At 49.9% G+C, this 22337-nt stretch overlaps 1 protein-coding gene across 2 annotated transcripts in view; it reads left to right on the plus strand.

The window, feature by feature from the left end:
• Positions 1–22337, plus strand: part of LOC138566692 (ephrin type-B receptor 4-like) — a 115158-nt gene that overhangs the window by 82305 nt on the left and 10516 nt on the right. For both annotated transcript variants that reach the window (XM_069644271.1, XM_069644279.1), the window contains exons 9-14: positions 1431–1495; positions 2704–2817; positions 9498–9745; positions 13612–13827; positions 15114–15263; positions 15374–15567. In XM_069644271.1, the coding sequence (XP_069500372.1) occupies positions 1431–1495; positions 2704–2817; positions 9498–9745; positions 13612–13827; positions 15114–15263; positions 15374–15567 (987 nt within the window). The remainder of the gene's footprint in view (positions 1–1430; positions 1496–2703; positions 2818–9497; positions 9746–13611; positions 13828–15113; positions 15264–15373; positions 15568–22337) is intronic.

A 22337-nucleotide genomic window follows, 5' to 3' on the forward strand; every position in this document is an offset into this window, starting at 1 on the left:
TCTGGCCCCTACTGAACCACGTGACCACCTTGCATCGCTTCTGAGGAAAACTTCCCACAGCCGGCGCCTTCCCGGCTCTCAAGTGTTCCCTTCCTGGATTCAAATCAGTTCCCGCCCAATTGGTGCGTGGCAGCAGTTGCTGAACCTTCCTCTCTGGCTCTCATACCTGTCATTTATTATCTTTCGCTGTTGGGGCGGGGCCTCTGAGATTCACGATGAAGGTGTGTGTTGTGCCTATGTCCCCGCATTTTTAGCCTCGTGTGCAAGGGTCCCTTAAAACGGATGCGGTAGGACAGCAGTCGGGAGTGAAAGATTTTTGGCAGGGGCTCACAGTGAGCACAGGTGGTGACTTTAAAATCCACGCCGAATAGATATTTCAGCTACTTATAGCCAATAACATAGCTCCGTGGGTTGAGAGCTTGCTGCTGCAATCTGTGTGTGATCTGCAGGGCGCAGGTCTGAATCCCTGCAAGGCCCACTCACCCTTTCATCCTTCCGAGGTCACTCACCCTTTCATCCTTCTGAGGTCGATAAATGGGTACCAACTTCAGTTGGGTGATATTTATTGTATGTAAACATGTTCTAAATAAACTGCTTTGGTGCAAGCACTGTATACATAACATATCGCTGTGGATTAATTCATTACTTTTTGTGCCATGTCTTTTCTTTGATTTTTCCTAGAACACCTTGTTTATTTGTAATGCTTAATCGAGCCTAGCCAGCCACCTAAGTCCTAGACCGGCCAAAATGCACACATGCATCTCCTAACCTAAAACTCTTAGAACCTCCAGCACATTGACTACGGTCACCAAGGGCGTTCCAACCACAAAGCGCATTGAGGCCATACAAATGGGGAAAGAGCGCTATATAAATAACCAAATACAATACAATATTAACACCATGATTTTCCATTGACGTATATGAAAAAAAGGTCTGACTTCTGTTTTGGGGTGGATGTCAGGTTGTCGGACTGATGTCACAGTTTACGATTGCGCCCTGTAAAGAGTGGCCTGCTCCTGACACCTCTTCAGAAACCTGTTGGCAGACTACATCAAATCCCCTTGAGCAAAGGCAGTCCTTTGTGTGCATGAGGCTTGGTGGAAAAATTGGAGCTTGAGCTGCCTCTATGAAAGTCTATGAAGCAATAATCCATAAATCGCTCCAAATAGTTCCATGGAAAATAGAAAAGAAATACACTGCAGAATGCGACCTTACAAACAGCAGCAAAGAAAGGGGAAAAAGAGGGGAAGCAACAGTGTACATTTCAAAATGCTTACTTACTCATAAGTCATTAAAAAAAAGTGTATGTGAAAGGCAGAGAGATTATTTTTAAACAGTGCTCAGGATGAATGTGTTGTGTGACGTCCGGTACCTCAACCCTCTTGCAGGACATTGTCTCAGGAATTCTTCTGTCCTATTGTTTTTCACAGGAAGCAGGGAAATGCCAAAGAACCCGAGGCCTGCGATAAGCACAGCCAGTACCTCATCGGACACGGTGAGTGGAGAGGGGGCGCTTTCCTCCCCGGCGGGGTCTGTATCCAGCTGCCTCTAGGTCAACTGCACTTCCCTTGGGCGGGGATTATCGAAGGCGTTAGGTCAGTGAGGAATTTATAGTCATTCTCCGAGCACACCAGACCTAGATGTGGCTTTTATCCAGACAGTGTAGAGGGACATACGTCCTTAAAGCAAAGGAGATTCTGAAGGGTCCGTCATCCCACCGCTGACACCAAGTGTGAGATTTTCAGTGTCCCTGTTAAAAGAACCAAAGACTCAGGAGAGCCTACTATCCCACTTCTGCAACCAGTTCAGAGGTTTTGTGCTCCTTCTCTGAAAACACAAGTGTGAGGAGGTAATTTTTCCCTCTGCTGCCACCAGTTGTGAGGTTTTCTGTCCAATGAAAATGACCAATCACATCCCAACCAGGTCTTCTCAGAGAATAAAGAAAACCTTACTACTGGTGATAGTGGTGCGGAAGAGTTTTTTTTTTTTTTTGCAGATACCTCCATTCTTTTTTAGGGGTGCTGGAGAGTGTAGAGGAAAGAGTGAGCTTAAGGCAAAGCAAAAAGAAAGGGAGTAGGCAGCCTTAATTGTGATAGTGCTACGTCTGCACCATTTGCCCCATTGGATGATTATTTCTTGCTGCCGCTGTCAACATATCCCCTTGCATTTATGGTGGGCCTGTTCTTTCAGAGGTCCCAAACCCCAACACTCTTTAGATCATTTCTAGAACATTGTATTTTGCATGTATGTTTACTCAAAATGTTCACAATAGTGTCTTTTATATTTCAAATTGTTTGATATAGAAAAACGAGACAGGGTATTATGTATAACAATTCAATAATTGGGGACATTTTCTCACGTGAAATTGCCAGGAAATTGTTGCTTGGGTATTTCCTTTTGGGCATAAACCTTTGGGAATTACTTTTAGTTTTCTGTGTTGTATTTTCATTTGTTTGGCCACTTACTATTTTAAACTTTTTGTCTCAAAGTCCATTAACTAAACTAGCCTTTAGTCCTGGTGTTCTGACACATCCTTAGGCTGTCCTTAGGGTCTGTTCAGTATGACACACAACAGGGGCATGAGGGAGGGAAGACATGCAGTCATAGCTTTGGTTTGGGAAAAGTCTGCGTATGCCCAACCCCCACAGTGACCCCAAAATTAATTGAGCTAAATGTGCCCTTGCTGTTTGCTCCCCTCCTCAGGCACCAAGGTCTACATTGACCCCTTCACATACGAGGACCCAAACGAGGCTGTCCGCGAGTTCGCCAAGGAGATCGATGTCTCCTATGTGAAGATTGAAGAGGTGATCGGGGCAGGTGAGTGCCTGGCGCGGAGGAGGGGGCACGGCGAAAGGGACTGGAGGGTGGGATTGCCTGCATTGCAGACCAGTGTGGGGGCTCAAGTGCCATTTCATGCAGCCCCTCCACCATCCAGTGACCGCCCCAACCACCAATCATTCTTCAACTCATCCACAGCTCATCTTTCCATATCCACCGTCCACGCTTTATCCTTGCCATCTACCCATGCACCCATCACCCATTAAGGTCTCTCATCTACCCAGGCACCCATCACCCATTAAGGCCTCTTATCTACCCATGCAGCCATCACCCATTAAGACCTCTCATCTACCCATGCAGCCATCACCCATTAAGGCCTCTGATCTACCCATGCAGCCATCACCTATTAAGGCCTCTAATCTACCCATGCAGCCATCACCCATTAAGGCCTCTCATCTACCCATGCAGCCATCACCCATTAAGGTCTCTCATCTACCCATGCGCCCATCACCCATTAAGGCCTCTCATCTACCCATGCAGCCATCACCCATTAAGGCCTCTCATCTACCCATGCAGCCATCACGTATTAAGGCCTCTCATTTACCCATGCAGCCATCACGCATTAAGGCCTCACATCTACCCATGCACCCATCACCCATTAAGGCCTCTCATCTACCCATGCAGCCATCACCCATTAAGGTCTCATCTACCCATGCACCCATTACCCATTAAGGCCTCTCATCTACCCATGCAGCCATCACCCATTAAGGTCTCTCATCTACCCATGCACCCATCACCCATTAAGGCCTCTCATCTACCCATGCAGCCATCACCCATTAAGGCCTCTCATCTACCCATGCAGCCATCACCCATTAAGGCGTCTCATCTACCCATGCAGCCATCACCCATTAAGGTCTCTCATCTACTCATGCACCTATCACCCATTAAGGCCTCTCATCTACCCATGCAGCCATCACCCATTAAGGCCTCTTATCTACCCATGCAGCCATCACCCATTAAGGCCTCTCATCTACCCATGCAGCCATCACGCATTAAGGCCTCTCATCTACCCATGCACCCATCACCCATTAAGGCCTCTCATCTACCCATGCAGCCGTCACCCATTAAGGTCTCTCATCTACCCATGCACCCATCACCCATTAAGGCCTCTCATCTACCCATGCAGCCGTCACCCATTAAGGTCTCTCATCTATCCATGCACCCATCACCCATTAAGGCCTCTCATCTACCCATGCAGCCGTCACCCATTAAGGTCTCTCATCTACCCATGCACCCATCACCCATTAAGGCCTCTCATCTACCCATGCACCCATCACCCATTACGGCCTCTCATCTACCCATGCAGCCATCATCCATTACGGCCTCTCATCTACCCATGCAGCCATCACCCATTAAGGTCTCTCATCTACCCATGCAGCCATCACCCATTAAGGTCTCTCATCTACCCATGCAGCCATCACCCATTAAGGCCTCTCATCTACCCATGCACCCTTCACCCATTAAGGCCTCTCATCTACCCATGCAGCCATCACCCATTAAGGCCACTCATCTACCCATGCACCCATCACCCATTAAGGCCTCTCATCTACCCATGCAGCCATCACCCATTAAGGTCTCTCATCTACCCATGCACCCATCACCCATTAAGGCCTCTCATCTACCCATGCACCCATCACCCATTAAGGCCTCTCATCTACCCATGCACCCTTCACCCATTAAGGCCTCTCATCTACCCATGCAGCCATCACCCATTAAGGCCACTCATCTACCCATGCACCCATCACCCATTAAGGCCTCTCATCTACCCATGTACCCATCACGGCCTCTCATCTACCCATGCAGCCATCACGCATTAAGGTCTCTCATCTACCCATGCAGCCATCACCCATTACGGCCTCTCATCTACCCATGCAGCCATCACCCATTAAGGCCTCTCATCTACCCATGCACCCATCACCCATTAAGGTCTCTCATCTACCCATGCACCCATCACGCATTAAGGTCTCTCATCTACCCATGCAGCCATCACGCATTAAGGTCTCTCATCTACTCATGCAGCCATCACTCATTAAGGTCTCTCATCTACCCATGCATCCATCACCCATTACGGCCTCTCATCTACCCATGCAGCCATCACGCATTAAGGCCTCTCATCTACCCATGCAGCCATCACCCATTACGGCCTCTCATCTACCCATGCAGCCATCACGCATTAAGGTCTCTCATCTACCCATGCAGCCATCACCCATTAAGGCCTCTTATCTACCCATGCAGCCATAACCCATTAAGGCCTCTCATCTACCCATGCAGCCATCACGCATTAAGGCCTCTCATCTACCCATGCACCCATCACCCATTAAGGCCTCTCATCTACCCATGCAGCCATCACCCATTAAGGTCTCTCATCTACCCATGCACCCATCACCCATTAAGGTCTCTCATCTACCCATGCAGCCATCACCCATTAAGGCCTCTCATCTACCCATGCACCCATCACCCATTAAGGCCTCTCATCTACCCATGCAGCCATCACGCATTAAGGCCTCTCATCTACCCATGCAGCCATCACCCATTAAGGTCTCTCATCTACCCATGCACCCATCACCCATTAAGGTCTCATCTACCCATGCACCCATCACCCATTAAGGCCTCTCATCTACCCATGCACCCATCACCCATTAAGGCCTCTCATCTACCCATGCACCCATCACGGCCTCTCATCTACCCATGCAGCCATCACGCATTAAGGTCTCTCATCTACCCATGCAGCCATCACCCATCACGGCCTCTCATCTACCCATGCAGCCATCACCCATTAAGGCCTCTCATCTACCCATGCACCCATCACCCATTAAGGTCTCTCATCGACCCATGCACCCATCACGCATTAAGGTCTCTCATCTACCCATGCAGCCATCACCCATTAAGGCCTCTTATCTACCCATGCAGCCATCACGCATTAAGGCCTCTCATCTACCCATGCACCCATCACCCATTAAGGCCTCTCATCTACCCATGCAGCCATCACCCATTAAGGTCTCTCATCTACACATGCACCCATCACCCATTAAGGTCTCTCATCTACCCATGCAGCGATCACCCATTAAGGCCTCTCATCTACCCATGCACCCATCACCCATTAAGGCCTCTCATCTACCCATGCAGCCATCATGCATTAAGGCCTCTCATCTACCCATGCAACCATCACCCATTAAGGTCTCTCATCTACCCATGCACCCATCACCCATTAAGGTCTCATCTACCCATGCACCCATCACCCATTAAGGCCTCTCATCTACCCATGCTCCTATCACCCATTACGGCCTCTCATCTACCCATGCAGCCATCACGCATTAAGGTCTCTCATCTACCCATGCAGCCATCACCCATTAAGTTCTCTCATCTACCCATGCACCCATCACCCATTAAGGCCTCTCATCTACCCATGCAGCCATCACGCATTAAGGCCTCTCATCTACCCATGCAGCCATCACCCATTAAGGCCTCTCATCTACCCATGCAGCCATCACCCATTAAGGCCTCTCATCTACCCATGCAGCCATCACCCATTAAGGTCTCTCATCTACCCATGCAGCCATCACCCATTAAGGCCTCTCACCTACCCATGCATCCATCATTCATTATTTATTTCATTTGTAAAGCGTACATACAACCCGGAGGCATTGAGGTGCTCTTGCAGGTACAGGCCAAGGAGGCAAACTAGTCATACATTCAAGTAAGGCCTCTCATCTACCCATGCACCCATCATTCATTATTTATTTCATTTGTAAAGCGTACATACAACCCGGAGGCATTGAGGTGCTGTTGCTGGCACAGGCCAAGGAGGCAAACTAGTCATACATTCGAGTAAGGCCTCTAATCTACCTGTGCACTCATAATCCATCAAGACGTCCCATCTACCCATGCGCCCATCATCCACTAAGGCCTCTCGTCTACCCATGCGCCCATCATCCACTAAGGCCTCTCGTCTACCCTTGCCCCCACAATCCATTAAGGCCTCTCATCTTCCCGCGCACTCAAATTCCATTAAGGCCTCTCATCTACCCATGCGCCCATCCTCCATTAAGGCCTCTCATCTACCCATGCGCCCATCCTCCATTAAGGCCTCTCGTCTACCCATGCGCCCATCCTCCATTAAGGCCTCTCGTCTACCCATGCCCCCATAATCCATTAAGGCCTCTCATCTACCCATGCGCTCATCCTCCATTAAGGCCTATCGTCTACCCATGCGCCCATCCTCCATTAAGGCCTCTCGTCTACCCATGCCCCCATAATCCATTAAGGCCTCTCATCTACCCATGTGGCCATCATCCATTAAAGCCTCTTTTCCCGAAAAGGCATTAACTTCGAGCATCCTGCCACCCTTAAATCCATCCCTCCTTCATTCTGTGTCAGAGCAATGCCAGGAATCCACTGTACAGGGAGTAGGCAGAAATGATCCCCTTTCGCTGGTGTGTTAAAAGGGGGTCCCTGATTAAGAGAATGATTGCTCCAGACATTGTGTTGTTAGTTTCCAGGATGGGCTGGTGGGCTTCCGCGTGGAATGTCTTGACAAGGTCAAGGTGTCTTAAGAGGAAGATATTGCTTTGGGGGTTGCTTTATTTACAGGTGTGGTGTACCCCCTCTTTGTTGAACAATGGGTTTCTGAAAATGTAAAGAAAAATTAGTTCCTGTAGGAACCCCTTCTAGCAAGGCTAAGAGGGTTACACTATTTCCGCATGTAACCCTCATTTTTCCACTTGTCCTCCCCATTCTTAAGCACCTCGCACTGCCTCTTGGTTCCCCCAGAACTTGTGGTCTGTATCTGTAAGCCTACAGTCCCCTCTCTCTGCTCTTATGAGCCACCAGTTGGCTGCACTTTCTGATTACCTGCACTTAGTCACCTGCTGGCTGCACTTTTGATTACCTGCACTTCTCCCCTTACCTGCGCCTGCACGATCTGAATGACACAAGGCCTAGTAAGACCGTTGTTTTGTCCTCCTTTCGTCTCCCCTCCTTGTCTTGTCCCGCCTTGAAACACTTGTCTACAGGTGCGTTATAAATGCCTTTTCATATCATATAGTGACCATGGCTTGGATTTTAAATCTACAAGCCTCTAGTGTTTTATTAAACATTTATTGAGTTCTGGGAGCCAGCAATCTCATTTCTTTAAATCTTGAATTAAAGATGTATTTAAGTTTTACTGTGTTACGTTTCTTTTTCTTTATAATATTGGTCCTACATTAGCAGTGAGTCTGTAGGTTAATTATACAGTACATGGCGCCTCTAGAAAGATTGATGATGCACATTGCCAGAGTGGGCACATTGTTGGCACATTTATGTGTGATAACAAACTATTGGGCTAGTGGAGATCCTATTGAAGGATCGGATAACTTCCCGAAAAGCTGGTGCATCCGAGCGCCATGATTCAATCTACTTTGGTCACCTTACACGAATGAATACAGAAATCGACAATTGTTTCGGTCGCACAAATTAATCACAAAGGCCATCATCAGGGCATTGAAAATGTCATGGTATCATCAGCAAAGACAGATGTGAAAATACCGGCAGCAGAGGATCTCGTGGGACTGCGGTGGCAGTGATGCCAATACTTGCAGGAAGGCCACCTTGCCATGGGCAGGCTCGGGAGGATAGCCAAGGGGCAACGCGCTTGCCTTGGCAGCAAGACTACGCAGAGCAACACAGGTTCGATCCCCGGGTCCACGCTTAGAAACCTCTGGGTATTAAGCGCATTATAAATAACCAATTAGATAGAAAATTTGTGATGGGCGGCATTACTGGCGGAGCTTCAGAATGGCGTTCATTGAGGTATCATGTGCAACCTCCTTACCACTGGCACAGTTAATGTTAATAGATCTGGTGTGGGGTCATTAGTGTGAAAAACAAGGGGAGTCCTGGTCCTGGGAATCCCTCTGCCGGACATTAGTCCCAGTTACGAGAGTCTTACTCAGATTCTATAGCTCACTATCTTTCACAGAGGAGAAATATCCAAAACATATCAGTCTTTGTCCTTCCCTGGGGCACTCCAGCACCGAAATGCTAGGCAATCTCCTCCGAACAAGAGTGCCAAGGTTGAAGAGTGAGTGGTGATGCACAGAGAGCCACACTGTGCTGAGGGGATGGGCAGAGTTGGGGGGTGAGTGAGGAAGGTTGAAGAGTGAATGGTGCTGCCCACAGAGCCACACTGTGCTGAGGAGATGGGCAGAGTTGGGGGGTGAGTGAGGAAGGTTGAAGAGTGAATGGTGCTGCTTAGAGAGCCACACTATGCTGAGGTGATGGGCAGAGTTGGGGGGTGAGTGAGGAAGGTTGAAGAGTGAATGGGGCTGCACAGAGAGCCACACTGTGCTGAGGTGATGGGCAGAGTTAGGGGGTGAGTGAGGAAGGTTGAAGAGTGAGGGGTGCTGCACAGAGAGCCACACTGTGCTGAGGTGATGGGCAGAGTTAGGGGGTGAATGAGGAAGGTTGAAGAGTGAATGGGGCTGTACAGAGAGCCACACTGTGCTGAGGTGATGGGCAGAGTTGGGGGGCGAGCGAGGAAGGTTGAAGAGTATACCATTGTAGAGCTGTGCCACAAAATGCCTTCCGCTGGATGGTGGTGGAGTAGGGTCGCTGCAGCCATTGGGGTCCTTGGCCCTTGTCATCTAATGTATTGTGTTTCCTTCCCCCTTTTCCCCCAGGTGAATTTGGAGAAGTCTGTCGAGGACGATTAAAGGTCCCGGGCAAGAAGGAAAACTACGTTGCAATCAAAACCTTGAAAGGGGGCTACACCGAGAAGCAACGGAGGGAGTTCCTGAGTGAGGCGAGCATCATGGGGCAGTTCGACCACCCCAACATCATCCGCCTCGAGGGGGTGATCACCAATAGCTGTCCCGTCATGATCATCACAGAGTACATGGAGAACGGGGCCCTGGACTCATTCCTCAGGGTAAGCACTCGAACGCAAGACCTGATCACCAAACTCACTGTTGCGCAGTCTGTACATCACACTGTAGCCCGCTCAGTTCTACGTGCCCTGTCGGGTAGCACACGCTTTAAGCACTGGCATCTCGCATCGGGGCAGTTTGCAGTCCGCAAGCCTGAATCCCACAGCGGGTTGTACTTAGCCCTTCACCCTCCCGAGGTTGATAAATTGAGTACTTTTAAATGGGGTGATAATAACACCTGTTATTACAGCGCTTAAAAGCGGGAGGAATCTGGCATGAAGCACAGCATGAGAGCACACATTATTATTATTACTACGCAGTGACTAAGTATAAGGGCTGAACGAAACCTGAACTAGTCAGGGCTGTCTAATCCCTCTGTGTCGGAGAAGGGGCTGTGCACCTTACCTCTGCGCAGGTGAGATTCTCCTGCCAGGTGAGGAGAAATCCCGCCAGGACTGTGAGGGTTTTCCGATCTTTGCTGGTTCAACCCTGACTAATTCCCAGCCCAGCTGAAAGCTCTTCAGAAAGTCGCTGTGCCGGCTTGGTCACATCTTGCTTAGCACTGGATACTGATGTGCTATGACTGGTGCAGTCACGTCTTTGTCATCGGCTGATTCTCTTACTTTTATTAACTGCACAGCTCTTCTACAGCGCCGAGGCGGCCTCAAGGTGCTGAGGGGGGAGAGGATAGGGAGGGAATGAGTGCCAGAGAGACAGAAAAGAGTGAAAGGGGAATGAGGAGTGGGAAGGAGGCACACATTTTTTTTCATGCACTGTTGGTGCTGCATGGTGCTGAGGGGACAGTGAGCGAGGGGGGGTGGCGAAGGATGGGGAAGAGTGAGCAGGACAAATTGGAGATATACATGGGAGGGTATTCTTTAAGGTTGTGTTAGGGTCTTTTGGGTGAGCTAGCTGGTGGTTCTTTCTGTAGGATGTGTGTGGCTCGGTGGTGTCCGGTCAAATGGTAGAAAATAAAAGATCGAATTTTTTTATTTATTAATTTATATATTTTTTTAGTTTTGTTTGGTAAAAAAAAATTCGTATAGAAAAAGGGGTTTTGTTGGGGGAACCCCCATAAAAAAAAGATAATAAAAAAAAATCGACCATTTTTTCGCCCATTTGACTCTCGATCAAATGGCATTCGACCAAATGACCTACAACCTGGCTCGGTTACATGATGGTCTATTATTCTTGGAAAGGCTCCCAGTTTCATGCAGTCTAGGGAGAGAAGCATCTCAGCAGGGGTGCATCGGGAGGATGGAAGGATGGTATGGGTCAACGGCGGCCAGAGACACCAGTGGTAAAGAATGCTTTAGGTGGGGCAACATGAAATGAGATGATGCGAATTTGGAGAGTTTTGGATACAGGGTGGAGATTTCCTTCAGCAAACGACAGCCGCATGCATAGCCGGTCAGATAGCACAACGAGCTAAGCGCTAGCCCCTGACATATGTACCCAGCCTGCTGTGGCAGGTTTGAATCCTGGCATGGTCAACTTAACCTTTCACCCTTTGGAGGTCAATACATTGAGTACCACCCTGTGGGATAATTATGTCTTCTGTTATTTCAGTGCTCTGAGACCTATGAGTGTGTAGCGCTATATAAGAAATACATTATTATTATACAGGCCCAAGATTGCTGGCTGACTCGGCTCTCCTTACCTCCCGCTGCCCTCCACCCACCATTCACCCCGCGCCTCTATCAACAATTCCACTACTCCCAGTCTCTCTATTTCCAAAGGATGCTTTGGCCACTATGAAGAGCCATCCAGAACCGGAATACATTGGATTTGGAGAGGCGTTCATTGCAACCATCCAACAAACGTGCCAAGCATAAGCCAGGCGCGCCAACTGTTGGGCAGGGGGGTTCTGTGCCTGTACTTCAGAGGCAGTTGTTGTCCCTGTGCTTCGAAGCTCTGCGTGACGCAGACAACATTAGCCACAGAAAACAAAGCATCCATTTTAGATGGCGCGCATTCCAGGTGTAGTGCGTCAATGCACTAGATACCATTATATTTGGCTGCTCAGATTTCTCTTCTCTGGAACATTCTTGAAGCATTCGATTACACAGCAACCTTGACGCTGAGCCAGAAAGTGACACGAGCATTTACCATTTCAGGCTCAGCATTACAGCTTGAAGCTCCAGACATTTTGGTTTCACTTGCATCGGAGCCTCGCTCGCGTCTGGACTTAACTATAGGCCCCTCTGCTCTCCAGCAAACACTGAGGCTTAGCTATTTTGTTTTGTCATGTGTAAATCAAAGGGGAGCCTGTGGTGAGTTTTGCTCCAGTCGAAGTTACTTTCAAGCTTTTTTTTAGGTGAAGAAAAATGTAATTCCTATATACAGGGGAGTAGATCCCTCCTCAGCCCTGCAAACCCCAAACTAATGATGGCAGTTAGTAGTATACAGAGGTAATAGAGCCAGGGGTGGACTGTCCAATGGGGAACTCTGTAGATTTCCCAGTAGGCCTCTGCAGCCTGGCCTCTTTTGTGTGGTAAGGTATTTTATTTCCAAATGTTCTCATAGGAAATAGGTTGGGCTTGCTGAAAATGTGTAATATGGGGCCACTTTGAAAATTATTTTCAGAGCACCCCTAGATAGAGCTGAGAGTCCCTGTTGAATTGTAGGGTTCTGCAACCTTTGGCTCACCGGATGTTTTGGACTACAAGTCACCAGCTGCACCCCTCCACCAAAAACATAAACAAACTACAGATTGTCCAAAATAATGCCCTCTGGGCAGTCTGGGGCTTGAAACGCTCCAACCATATCTCACTAGTAATACGCGAAAGAAACTGGTTACTGATTAAGGCGCGCATTAAAGTTCAAAATGCTCTCTATCACTCAACGCTGTCTCCACAATACTGCCCCCTCTTACCTCATCCATCGCATTGCTAAGAAACTCCACCCTCACCTCCTGTGATCCTCCTCTTCCACCGCTCTGATCACCCTGAGATATGCCAGAAAAAGGGCAGAGGTACCAGCTTCACTGTCATCGCCCCCACTCTCTGCACCCCAGACGAACCCTCCTATCTGATCTTCCGGAAAAAAGCAAAATCTGCACTGATGTACCTAACCACTATTACTATGCACTGATCACAAGGACGATTCGCCTCCTTGTCTCCTCGTCTGTCTCTTCATTGCTACAACGTCTGTACCTATCACTGACTGCTCTGTGACCCAACTTTAACCGCATGTTGCTACTCAGTAACGAATACTCTACTGACCGTGACCACATTGTCCCCCCACTGTCAAAATGCATTTACTGTAATGTAATCACCACTAGCACCGTGATATCTCTGGGCGCTAGATATCAAATAAATTAATTACCTCCCATCAGCTCTGGCTAACACAGTCAATATTTATTAATTACATTTGTTGATAGCGCCCAGACCCGGAGGTATCATGGCGCTAGCTACAGAAAGTGCATGGTACAGTTCAAGAAAGTGTAAAAGTCGGCATGCGGGTTTCATCGTAGTGGTGGGGGGTAGAAACAAATTTGGTTTAGCCTCACCTCATGGTACAGGGGGCTAGTTCAAGCGTCCAGGCAAACAACATATACAGCCAAGAGCTGCTAAGGTCATGATAGGTGGGCTACATGTAATATCCATATGCAGCTACGGTTGTGGGTAAGAGGGGTGCACAATCTGGCAGCGACACGCATCATGGTACGGGGGCTACTTCAGGGGTCATGGGATTCAGAGTCCAACACATCTGGAGAGCCGCAGGTTGCAGACCCCAGAATGAGGGTATCTTTTGGTGCAAAGGGCCAGGTGACCGCCCAGCTGTTCAGTGGTTGATAGGAGGTTATATGTAAGAACAGCACGTGCGCCGCTCCTTAACCCATGGGTAATGTTTCTCTCCCATTCAGTTGAACGACGGGCAGTTCACCCCCATCCAGTTGGTGGGCATGCTGCGGGGGATCGCGTCTGGCATGAAATACCTTTCGGACATGAGCTACGTCCACCGAGACCTGGCTGCCCGCAACATTCTGGTCAACAGCAACCTGGTGTGCAAGGTGTCCGACTTCGGCCTGTCGCGGTTCCTGGAGGAGAACTCGTCGGACCCCACGTACACAAGCTCTCTGGTAAGCCATGAGTAAGAAAAGGGGTGCTGGTGATTGTTGTGGGGGAGGATTCGGGAAGTTCTTGGGGGCCAATAGAAGGGTCTGGTGGTTCCCATAAGAATAATTAAGACATTGAAGGTGATATGGACATGTTCGGAAACTTGTCACTCATTCGATGACCTTGGACCTGTGTCATTGTGAAAGATGAGGGACCTATTTATTTATGTGCCGCCGCTCCCTCTTGGCCAATCTCATTTTCTTCCTCTCGCTCGCCCTCTCAATATGTGATTTTTGTTTTCTCTATCCACGTGTTGCTTCCATTCCTCTCCTCCGTTCTCTCCATCCACTTAATACCTTCTCTAGTTCTGCGGCTATTCCTTTCTCTCCCCTCTCTACTGCTCTACTGCCTCTCCATACCTCCCCCGTCATTCTGTCTCTCCTTCACACCGTTTCCCCTCTCACAAGCTACTATTTCTTCTTCTGGATGCACTCGCACTTGGGTATAGGGCAGTATATGTTGTGCGGCACTTACTCTGGGGTTGTACCACTTGACAAAAGCAGGGGTGTTGTCCTATTCCTCCACCTCTTGTGTCGTCGGGGAGGGTAGTGTGTCTATCGCTCTTTCCCAGAGCCCTCTCTGAGCTAGACTGGGATATCTGGACCCACAGATTGAGGAGGATGGGGCACATGGGCAGGCTGATGGTGGAGGCGGGGCCCATGGGCTGACCGTGGACCGACTTGGCTCGTCCATAATGGGTGGCCGATCAGTGCCCTAACATCAAAATTTGTACAACCAGTCCAGGTGTGAGGTGCATGGGGAGAAAATGTGAGGAGTCTAGGGAGGATGGGCAAACAGTGTGGGGTGGTTGCGGGTGGGGGGGCCATACCGGCGGTAAGCCCGATCATCATTACTATGTCACCTTTCCTAAGTGGCAAGGCCCAAACCTCTAAAGAGGACCCGTCCTCAGTGAGCAGAATATGGAAAATATATTCTTGAATTGGTACTGGCCCGTGCGACACATTGTGGTCATACCCAGGCTGTATAGATCACGAAGTACCCACTGCTTCTGCTAGTGGATGCTTTGCCGGAGTGACACTCCTGTCCGAGGTCTCTGCACCTTTAAGGGAGAGACCGGGACGCCAGGCTGGAAGCCGGAGCGAGGAAACAGAAGGGGAGGAGTTAAAGAAGGGAACGTTAGATCCAGTGAGGTATTTGAATAGACGTGTCCCTCACATCTCTGGTGTTGCGTCCTTCTTCTACTTGTGTGTGCCGATTAACAACTCCCTTCTTCTGGTTCTTTCCTTAGGGTGGAAAGATCCCAATCCGGTGGACTGCGCCCGAAGCAATCGCTTTCCGTAAGTTCACATCGGCCAGTGACGTCTGGAGCTACGGCATCGTCATGTGGGAGGTGATGTCGTTCGGCGAGAGGCCATACTGGGACATGTCCAACCAAGACGTAGGTGTCCCATTAGCTTTCCTCATGCTGTTCTGTTGGGCTTTGCGGGAGGACAGAGGGGTGCTTTCAGCTTTGCCCGTTTGTTGATTGTCCTGTGTGCCTTGATGTAGGTGATCAACGCCATTGAACAGGACTACCGTTTGCCGCCCCCCACCGATTGCCCAACCTCGCTGCACCAACTCATGCTGGACTGCTGGCAGAAGGACCGCAACGCCCGTCCCAGATTCGCCCAGATCGTCAACGCCCTGGACAAGCTGATCCGCAACCCAGCTAGCCTGAAGGTGGTGGGCCGCGACAATGGCGGGTAAGCCGCACGCATGCGCCGTGGTACAAGCTGCATCGGCTGAATTTTACGGGATGTGTGCATCTACTTGTTGCTCTCCTCGTGTTTGTGTGCTTGTGTGTGTACCTGCCCGTGTTCCTGCCTGCTCGTGTGTGGTCTAGCACTGTTATAATGTAGCAGAGGGGTTGCTTTAGTGCTGAAATGTTTTTTCCTGTACCTTTGTTATTCGGAGGACCGTTGGGTACGAAGTTTATCAAGGTAGGCATCAATAGGGATATTATATATAGTATGTATTCTCTCTGGTAAACTTGACTTTACTTTAAAACATTTGTAATGCGCAAACCATGGACCCATGAGCTTTAGGGCGCAGACATAACACTAAGACTAACATAGAGAAACCGTTGTCTGAGGATGAGGGCACATTTTGTAACTCTAGGCCTCCCCTCAAAAACTGAAGAGGAGGGGCTCCTTTTGCCACTCCAGGCCTACCTACAAGACCATGCTGTCTGTGTCATATAAACCACCCTGCCTGAGGAGGACAGAGTGTGCCACCGGCCCGTCTGTGCAGGGGGGGGGCACGTTGTACCGCGCAAGGCCTGCACGGATACAACCCTTGCAGATGATGAGGACATTGCGAGCGCAATCCTTCTCGCAGGCTGAGGAAGATAGTGACCTGTGCCACTTCTTCAGTTCTGGGTTCCTCCCACCTGTCCGCTTAGGTGCACAGTCGGGATAGGAGTGTTGCCTCATTTTGCCTCAGCCACAGAAACCTTTTACTCAAAGCTGCTTGCCCTTACCCTCCCCAAGAGCAGTAGAATTCTGATTGTGGAGTCAGACTGTTCTCTTCACCCCTCCCCCCCTTTTTCGAAGTAAAGAGGTCAATTTTGGGTCAGACTTCCTAACTACGGGTTCATAAAACCTAAAATGGCGCCTGCAACTTCCTGCCTCCATTTTGAAGACGTCCAATGATAAAGACGCTTTATGAAAAGGTGGGGGCCAGCCGTGCCGTAAATCCCCACAGCGCTCTCTTCGAAGGTCCTTTGCTGCCATCACTTGCCCTCATGACCGGGGCCCCTGCCCAGCCAACTCATTAGCCAAAGTTGAGTGGTCAAGGAAATGGCGAACAGGAAGGGTGGGTCAGGCAGGCAGGGGGAAGCGTCTGTCAGATTCTTGCCCTTCAGGCTTTCGAGCCGGATCGGCGGACGTGAGAGAAATGCTGGCACTGCGCCGACTGAGGGTGGGGTACTGCTGAGATGGACAGCACATGAATAACACAGAGCAAAGCAGCGTGTGTGGGGGGCTGATGTCTTGTGGTGTCCAGTACACGGGAATGTAAATGTCGGAGATATATATTTATTTTGGCCTGCAGTGTCCGAAGCATCTGCAGTTTTTAAGTCATGGATGTGGCTATGCCCAGGCTGCATGAAATGGAGAAGTGTCCTGCCAATGTTGGATCGTGTTCGTGAATGGCACTGGAGGCGGGCCTGTGCTTGGAGTTGGTGCTTGACCTTGTATTCTGCACCTTAGTTGGGACTTGGGACTTGGGCTTGGTGCTGTAACATAGCCCACTTCTGCTGCGCTTTGGGGTTCCCATTAGAGTAATACTTACATTTGTTTCGGGGGTCTTGGGTTTGGTGCTGTAACATGGCCTAGGTTTTGGTGCCAGAGTTGGAGCTTGCGTTTGGCTCTGGAGTTGCTGACGTGTTTAGCCCTGGTGCTGGGCCTTGTTTTTACCACTAGAACCAGGCTTTGCATGCGGTGCAATGTGCAGGCCTTTGTCTTGGCGCTGGTGCATGGACTAATTCTCAGTGCTAGAGTTGGGCTTTGTGTTTGCCACTGCAGCTGGAGCTTGCATTTGGCTCTGGAGTTGCTGACGTGTTTAGCCCTGGTGCTGGGCCTTGTTTTTACCACTTGATCCAGGCTTTGCGTGCGGTGCTCGAGTGCGGGCCTTTGTCTTGGCGCTGGTGCATGGACTAATTCTCAGTGCTAGAGTTGGGCTTTGTGTTTGCCACTGCAGCTGGAGCTTGCATTTGGCTCTGGAGTTGCTGACGTGTTTAGCCGTGGTGCTGGGCCTTGTTTTTACCACTTGATCCAGGCTTTGCGTGCGGTGCTCGAGTGCGGGCCTTTGTCTTGGCGCTGGTGCATGGCCTAGTTCTCAGTGCTAGAGTTGGGCTTTGTGTTTGCCACTGCAGCTGGAGCTTGCATTTGGCTCTGGAGTTGCTGACGTGTTTAGCCCTGGTGCTGGGCCTTGTTTTTACCACTTGATCCAGGCTTTGCGTGCGGTGCTCGAGTGCGGGCCTTTGTCTTGGCGCTGGTGCATGGCCTAGTTCTCAGTGCTAGAGTTGGGCTTTGTGTTTGCCACTGCAGCTGGAGCTTGCATTTGGCTCTGGAGTTGCTGTTGTGTTTAGCCCTGGTGCTGGGTCTTGTTTTTAGGAGTACAGGCCTTTGTCTTGGTGCTGGTGCATGGCCTAGTTCTCACTGCTGGAGTTGGGCCTTGTGCTGGCTCTGGAGTTGCTGTTGTGTTTAGCCCCGGTGCTCAGCCTTGTTTTTAGGAGTGCAGGCCTTTGTCTTGGCGCTGGTGCATGGCCTAGTTCTCAGTGCTAGAGTTGGGCTTTGGGTTTGCCACTGCAGCTGAAGCTTGCATTTGGCTCTGGAGTTGCTGTTGTGTTTAGCCCTGGTGCTGGGTCGTGTTTTTAGGAGTACAGGCCTTTGTCTTGGCGCTGGTGCATGGCCTAGTTCTCGGTGACAAGAGTTGAGCCTTGTGTTGGCTCTGGAGTTGCTGTTGTGTTTATCCCTGGTGCGCGGCCTTGTTTTTAGGAGTGAAGGCCTTTGTCTTGGCGCTGGTGCATGGCCTAGTTCTCAGTGCTGGAGTTGGGCCTTGTGTTGGCTCTGGAGTTGCTGTTGTGTTTATCCCTGGTGCTCGGCCTTGTTTTTAGGAGTACAGGCCTTTGTCTTGGCGCTGGTGCATGGCCTAGTTCTCAATGCTGGAGTTGGGCCTTGTGTTGGCTCTGGAGTTGCTGTTGTGTTTATCCCTGGTGCTCGGCCTTGTTTTTAGGAGTACAGGCCTTTGTCTTGGTGCTGGTGCATGGCCTAGTTCTCAGTTCTAGAGTTGGGCCTTGTGTTGGCTCTGGAGTTGCTGTTGTGTTTAGCCCTAGTGGTGGGTCGTGTTTTTAGGAGTGCAGGCCTTTGTCTTGGCGCTGGTGCATGGCCTAGTTCTCGGTGCTGGAGTTGGGCCTTGTGTTTGCTCTGGAGTTGCTGTTGTGTTTATCCCTGGTGCTCGGCCTTGCTTTTAGGAGTGCAGGCCTTTGTCTTGGCGCTGGTGCATGGCCTAGTTCTCGGTGCTGCAGTTGGGCCTTGTGTTGGCTCTGGAGTTGCTGTTGTGTTTATCCCTGGTGCTCGGCCTTGTTTTTAGGAGTACAGGCCTTTGTCTTGGTGCTGGTGCATGGCCTAGTTCTCAGTTCTAGAGTTGGGCCTTGTGTTGGCTCTGGAGTTGCTGTTGTGTTTATCCCTGGTGCTCGGCCTTGTATTTAGGAGTGCAGGCCTTTGTCTTGGCGCTGGTGCATGGCCTAGTTCTCAGTGCTGGAGTTGGGCCTTGTGTTGGCTCTGGAGTTGCTGTTGTGTTTATCCCTGGTGCTCGGCCTTGTTTTTAGGAGTACAGGCCTTTGTCTTGGCGCTGGTGCATGGCCTAGTTCTCAGTGCTGGAGTTGGGCCTTGTGTTGGCTCTGGAGTTGCTGTTGTGTTTAGCCCTGGGCCTTGTTTTTAGGAGACTTTGCACTGTTGCCTGGCCTCTTTCCTAGGGCCTAGGTACACGAGGACCCCCTACTTCCCCCTGCCACTCCAGGCCTTTGCAGGACTGTAGGCGGGGTGACTGCGCAGGACGCCCTGCAGTATGAGGGATTAACTGCAGACCTGCAATGTCTGCCCTCAGTGCCCTGGACCAGCCCCCCGTCCCCTCATGGGACTTCCACGTACCTCTCCACGGCTGTTTGCCAGCAGCCTTTGATGGGGTGCAGCTGTCTGTGGGCTCTGCCTGCATCACGGACTTATTAAAAACTCGTCTCTCTTTCCAGCACCATCTCTCCTGGGGTGGGAGTCTCCTCTTACAGACGCCCCTCTCTATCGGCGAAAGTAATCTCGTCCATCATCCAGCCCCCCCTCACCCCTGGCTTTAGTGAGTCCCTTTGGAGTCTGCCGACATGTGTGTTGCTGTTGAACGTCTCTCTCCCTCTGGTCTCACTCGGTCCATCTCTCCTCTACACTCCCACCCACTCTCTCCCCCCTCATGCAGAGCCTCTCTTTCTTCCTCTCATGCTCTCCTCTTGAACCCCACACATCCCTAGACTTACCCTTCGCTCAACATCTCCCCCTTCCGCCCGCTCTCACTACTTTCCCCTTTTCTCACTACTTCCGCCCTCTCTCACTACTTTCCCCTTCTCTCACTACTTTCCCCTTCTCTCACTGCTTTCCCCTTCTCTCACTGCTTTCCCCTTCTCTCACTACGTTCCCTACTTTCCACCTCTCTCACTATTTTCCCCCTCTCTCACTACTTTCCCCTTCTCTCACTACTTTCCCCTTCTCTCACTGCTTTCCCCCTCTCTCACTACTTTCCCCTTCTCTCACTACTTTCCCCCTCTCTCACTACTTTCCCCTTCTCTCATACATATATATAGTTTTGAAAAATGCGTTATTATTTTTTTGTTAAAAATTCAATTCGTTATTTTTCATTCTTTAAAATCACTGCATACCGTTGAACGTGGCACGAGAAGTTGGGAAAGGTACGATGCATGGAATGAGGTATCAGAAGTTCAACTTGGTACGATAGGTTGAATGTGACACGAGATGTTGAGCAAGGCACGATTGGCCGAATGCACCTTGAGAAGCTGAACAAGGTACAATAAGTTAGATGAGGCAGGAGAAGTTGTACCGCGGATGATAGGTTGACGGAGGCACGAGAAGTTGTACAGCGGTTGATTGGTTGACGGAGGCACGAGAAGTTGTACAGCGGATGATAGGTTGACGGAGGCACGAGAAGTTGTACAGCGGATGATAGGTTGACGGAGGCACGAGAAGTTGTACAGCGGTTGATTGGTTGACGGAGGCACGAGAAGTTGTACAGCGGATGATAGGTTGACGGAGGCACGAGAAGTTGTACAGCGGTTGATTGGTTGACGGAGGCACGAGAAGTTGTACAGCGGTTGATTGGTTGACGGAGGCACGAGAAGTTGTACAGCGGATGATAGGTTGACGGAGGCACGAGAAGTTGTACAGCGGTTGATTGGTTGACGGAGGCACGAGAAGTTGTACAGCGGATGATAGGTTGACGGAGGCACAAGAAGTTGTACAGCGGTTGATTGGTTGACGGAGGCACGAGAAGTTGTACAGCGGATGATAGGTTGACGGAGGCACGAGAAGTTGTACAGCGTTTGATCGGTTGATGGAGGCACGAGAAGTTGTACAGCGGATGATAGGTTGACGGAGGCACGAGACGTTGTACAGCATTTGATCGGTTGATGGAGGCACGAGAAGTTGTACAGTGGATGATAGGTTGACGGAGGCACGACAAGTTGAGCAAGAGACGATACTTTGAATGAGGAATGAAGAGGTGCACACGGTACGATAGGTTGAACGGGGAACGAGAAGTTGCACGGGCACGCCTGGTTGAACGAGGTATGTATGATACATTGACAGAGGGTGGGGTCATTGAACACATCGTAAAAAGATAATTGCAGTATCTGAGCTACTTAATGTTCCTGTCGGTTTGGTGGATTAAGCTCCATTTCAGACACTGGCTGCCCCCGGCCTGTTGACTGACAAGCAAACCCGAGTAGCTACTTCTACGGCATGCCTGGCTTTCACTTGGGGACTGGGTTCAGGTTTTCCTCCATCTTTTCTTTGCCTCCAAAAATATTTGTAGTGCCAGCCATATTTATTTCTGAAATGTCTCCCCTCCTTTTTGGGGGTTATTAGTTTGTTTTTGGTCTCTCTGAGGTACATTGTCGGGTGAATAGCTCAGGCGCAACGCACTCACCTCGGAAGCAAGACGACGCAGAGCACCATAGGTTCAATCCCCGGGTCTGCGCTTTAAAACCTCTGGGTATTAAGCGTGTTATAAATAACCAATAACAATTGAAATATTGAGAATTTGGTAGGCTTGCCATTCGGTCAATGCCAAAGACTGGGCGTTCTAAGCCAGAGTCACTGACGTGTCCAGCTTATCCCTATGCCTGTCGCACGGTGATAAGCCAGGCATGTGACGACACTCTTGTCGCACTTTTTGCAAAGGCCAACTGGCTTACTGTCAGCTGATTACCTACTGGGCCAGGCTGACACCTGGGCGCGTAGCTCACACCTTCAAAGGTGGGCTCTGACATGGGGGCAGCCTGCACTTCGCAAGTTCGAATCTGGCAGCCTTTCATCCATGTGAGGCCAGTGCTATTAATTGGGCTAATAATACCGGTATGAAGCGATACGCAAGAATACAAATGAGTCTTTATTTGTGCTTACGGCTCGAGAAGGTGATTCTATAGTTGAGTACACAGATGGAGCTCAACCCTTCATAACAAAATGTGTCCTATATACTCCATGAGAACACTACAGATAGCAAAAGTCCCTTTGATGGGATTTGATGTAAAAACACCCACATTGGATTTTTAGGCCATTTCAGCAATGTCTTGAACAGGTGAAATGCTTTTAAATAGCAGAGCGATTAAAGAACCTCATAGTTCAAAACTGCAAACGTCGGATCAGGGGTGGACTGGGAACCAAAAGAGACCCTGGGAATAATGTTTAAA

The sequence above is a fragment of the Ambystoma mexicanum genome, chromosome 1p (genome assembly GCF_040938575.1).
Source record: "Ambystoma mexicanum isolate Mex_15411 chromosome 1p, UKY_AmexF1_1, whole genome shotgun sequence".
Lineage (NCBI taxonomy): Eukaryota > Metazoa > Chordata > Amphibia > Caudata > Ambystomatidae > Ambystoma > Ambystoma mexicanum.